The 3,139-nt window shown below is 62.1% G+C and overlaps 3 protein-coding genes across 3 annotated transcripts, besides 5 other annotated features; all 3 read right to left on the bottom strand.

Annotated features, from left to right (window-relative positions):
- Tco025E_07708 (putative kinetoplast DNA-associated protein) lies at positions 1 to 1,024 on the bottom strand (the record flags this gene model as incomplete). Its single annotated transcript, XM_029374567.1, has 1 exon — positions 1 to 1,024. A coding segment is annotated over one exon (1,024 nt), but the record flags the coding sequence as incomplete, so codon positions are not given.
- Positions 1,025 to 1,116: 92 nt separating this feature from the next.
- Positions 1,117 to 1,148: a microsatellite.
- A 104-nt stretch (positions 1,149 to 1,252) lies between these two features.
- Positions 1,253 to 1,280: a microsatellite.
- A 48-nt stretch (positions 1,281 to 1,328) lies between these two features.
- Positions 1,329 to 1,347: a microsatellite.
- Positions 1,348 to 1,372: 25 nt separating this feature from the next.
- Positions 1,373 to 1,411: a microsatellite.
- Positions 1,412 to 1,480: 69 nt separating this feature from the next.
- Positions 1,481 to 2,488, bottom strand: Tco025E_07707 (putative nuclear receptor binding factor; the record flags this gene model as incomplete). The annotated part of the gene is made up of 1 exon (XM_029374566.1): positions 1,481 to 2,488. One exon carries the CDS (start codon positions 2,486 to 2,488, stop codon positions 1,481 to 1,483), a length of 1,008 nt encoding a protein of 335 aa, XP_029225346.1.
- A 37-nt stretch (positions 2,489 to 2,525) lies between these two features.
- Positions 2,526 to 2,583: a microsatellite.
- Positions 2,584 to 2,713: 130 nt separating this feature from the next.
- Positions 2,714 to 3,115, bottom strand: Tco025E_07706 (ATP synthase alpha chain, mitochondrial precursor; the record flags this gene model as incomplete). Its single annotated transcript, XM_029374565.1, has 1 exon — positions 2,714 to 3,115. One exon carries the CDS (start codon positions 3,113 to 3,115, stop codon positions 2,714 to 2,716), a length of 402 nt encoding a protein of 133 aa, XP_029225345.1.
- Positions 3,116 to 3,139: the final 24 nt, after the last annotated feature.

Genomic DNA, 3,139 nt, shown 5'->3' with positions numbered 1-3,139 from the left:
CCTCCTCGGCCCTGCGTTTGGCCTCTGCTTCTTCCTCGGCCCTGCGTTTGGCCTCTGCTTCCTCCTCGGCCCTGCGTTTGGCCTCTGCTTCCTCTTCAGCCCTGCGTTTTGTGTATGCATTCTCATCCCTGTCAATGTTGCGTAGGACCCACTCATCGCCCACAGTGTGCAATTGAGTTCTTACTTGTTTTGTTTCGTCTGCCTGCTCCGGTTTAGCCTGCGCATTTCTGACTTCAATCATTCTGCTAGTGATGGATGCCTTTTTGTGGTTATTTGTGTACGTGCCGCCGTGCCCGGGTGATAAGGGGATGTTTGCGGCGCCCCCCTCTTGCCGCACGGTGGCGCGTGGGAGGAGGGCTGCCAGTTGGCGGGCGTCCAAGCCGGCTGTGGGGGAGTCCTGCCTGCCGCCGACGCGCGGTGGTCTATGCGCGGGGGCCAAGGCGATGAAGATGCAGCCTTCCCTGAAGCGGCTGAGCAGCTTTAGGCGACGCCTGTCGCACTTGTGGACGAGCTCGCGCCGCACGTGCGCCTCCGCGAGGACGACGGCGAAGGCCACGGAGCAGTACCGCCTGTAGCCCGGGCCGGCCTGCGCGGCGGACGCGGGTGGCGGTGCGAAGTCCCGGACTTCCAAACCGGCCGGTGCCACAATTTTTTCCGCCGCGTCGCCCCGGCGCAGGTCGGGCGCGCCCCCTACTTGCACAGACGCGTCCACCGCGTCGCGCGGGCGCCTGTCGGGGCGGGAGCGCGGTGTTATCATCAGCCCGTCACTGCGCGGCAACGGCGCGGGAAGGGCTTCGTGGGGTTCACACGGGCCCTTTGCATCCCCCTCGCGCTCGAGCAGGCCGGCTTGGGTCGCCTTCAGCTCGCTGATTTCTGCGCGCAGCCGCCCCAGAGCGGCACGGCTGCCGCCGTTTTTCTTGAGCCGGCGGAACTCTTTTATGAGTTTCTCGGTGCGGCGGACGGTGTCCAGCACGGCGAGGGCGTCGACGCGCGCGGCCGGCTTGGGGGCGTCCGAGGGTGGCATTGGCGTCGCCCCGTCGCTTCTACTGGCCGGCTGCGCGCGTGTGTTTGGGGGTGGGGGGCAGAGGGGGGAGCGGCAAACAGACGTGCAGAGAAAACAACAAGAACAAGAACAAGAAAAAAAAAAAGGTGTGTGTGTTTGTTGGGGGAGGTGGGGAAGGGAGGCGCGGGCGCACGGCATTTCGGCCGCCCTGCGTTACCGCGCCGGCCCGCATGCCCGCAGCAGCGGCAGCAAACAAGCAAGCAAACAAACAAACAAAAGGCCGCCGCCACATCTATGTGTGTCCCGCTCCACTACCATCCGGAGGAAAAAAAAAAAAACAAAAACAGTAATGGACTGCACATGCTAGCTACAAAAAAAAAAGGAAGAAAAACAACAACAACAACAACACTCCAACGACGCGAAAACACGTACTCGTAGCTAAAAATAAATTACTCCTCTCACAGCCCCCAAGGATGCCTATTTGCCCACGCTAACGACGCCCTTTTTCCCCCCGTGCACAAAGGCGTCATCCCACACGCTTGGCAGCTGGTCCAGGGAGGCGGCCACAGCAGTCGGGTAGTGGAAGCCTATGGAATGAAGCTGCTGAAGCACAAATTCTAGTTGCGTCTGACGCTCGCTGTAGGAGAGGCCCGCGAGGTACGCGGGGAGGTACATCCCCTGCATCGTCACCTCGTTGTAGATGAGATTTGCGCCAGAAAACATTAAGCCGACGCCGTTCTGCGCGCCATACGAGACCACGTGCCCCCCGCCGCCAACAAGTCCGAGGAAGGTGTCGAAGTGGCGGCCGCCGACCCCGTTGAGGTACAGCGCAGCCCCAACGTTCCCGATCGCCTGCCGCATCGCGCGGGCACCCTTCCCGTTATACTCAAAGACCTCGCTGCCGTACTTGGCGTGGCGCTGCTTCGCCCCGTCAAAGCGCTCACCGGTGGCGCAGGCGGTGAGGACCCTCACACCGAGCGGCTTTGCCAGGGCCGCCACCGCCAGCGCCGTGACGCTGCTACCGCCATTCTGCACCACCACCTGCCCCTTCCGCAGCCGCGTGAACCCGTTCAGCAGGTGCTGGGCGACCACGTAGTTGGCGGCGTTCACGGCGAGCGGAGCGTACTTGGGGTCAATCTTGTGCACCGCCGCCGCGTCCACCGCCACCCGCGTCGCCCACGTCCCGTGCACGGGCGCCACCCACACGGTGTCGCCCTCCCGCAGCGTCTGCGAGCCGCCCGCCGCGACGACTTTGCCGACGCCCTCGCAACCGCCGACGCGCGGAAAGGCGGCGGGCGGGGGACGGCGCCGCCCCAGCGCCGTCCCGTTGACCACAGCGGCGTCTGCGCGGTGCAGCGGGGCCTGCAGCACCTCCACAACGACGTCCTCCTTCGCGGGGACGACATCGAACGTCTCTTGCCGCAGCACGCGGGCAATCGGGCCGCAGCGCGCGTAGCGCCACCCTTTCGACGAAAACTTCGACATTCAACTCCCACTCAACTACAAGAAGGGTCCCAACCCACACAAGCACAAGCAAACAACAAGAGGAAGACAACCAACAACACCAACAAACAAACAAAACATCCGCTACAGGAACGGCGTAATAGGCCCAAAACAACGTAGGTGCCAAAACTCAGTCACCGCGCAAACAGGTACACCCACAACGGCAAAAACAATAACACTCACACGCCCGCAACGTCGTTTCTCTCCCTACACCGCACGTTTGCAGGAGTACAGCAGGTTCTTCAGCGCCTTCACCTCCTTCTCGCTCTTAATGACGTTCATCTTTGACTGATAGTGCTGCAGGAACAGCTGTGTGTGCTCCTTCAGCATCTCCTCGAGCTCGCCATTCAGAACTGGGCTGTTCAGCGTGAAGAAGCGGATCAGGTAGTTCAGCTCCTGCACGTACATGTAGAAGAACTTGTTCTTCGCCGCACCGTACATGATGCCCAGGTCCTTGTGCACCAGCAGGTACTCGTAAAACTTCACGTAGTGCACCTTCACGTCGTCCAGGTACCCGTTCAGACACGCGTAGAGCGAGACGACGGCGCTCATAAAGTACGACGGCTGCTTCTGGTTGAACAGCGCAACGAAGCGCGCTCCGCGGATCATGGGAATCGTCTGCACCTGCTGCCC

This window comes from Trypanosoma conorhini (genome assembly GCF_003719485.1).
Source record: "Trypanosoma conorhini strain 025E chromosome Unknown Tco_14.4_contig_00619, whole genome shotgun sequence".
Taxonomy (NCBI): domain Eukaryota; phylum Euglenozoa; class Kinetoplastea; order Trypanosomatida; family Trypanosomatidae; genus Trypanosoma; species Trypanosoma conorhini.
The sequence above is the reverse complement of the archived record's forward strand: the minus strand, read 5'-3'. Positions and strand labels throughout refer to the sequence as shown.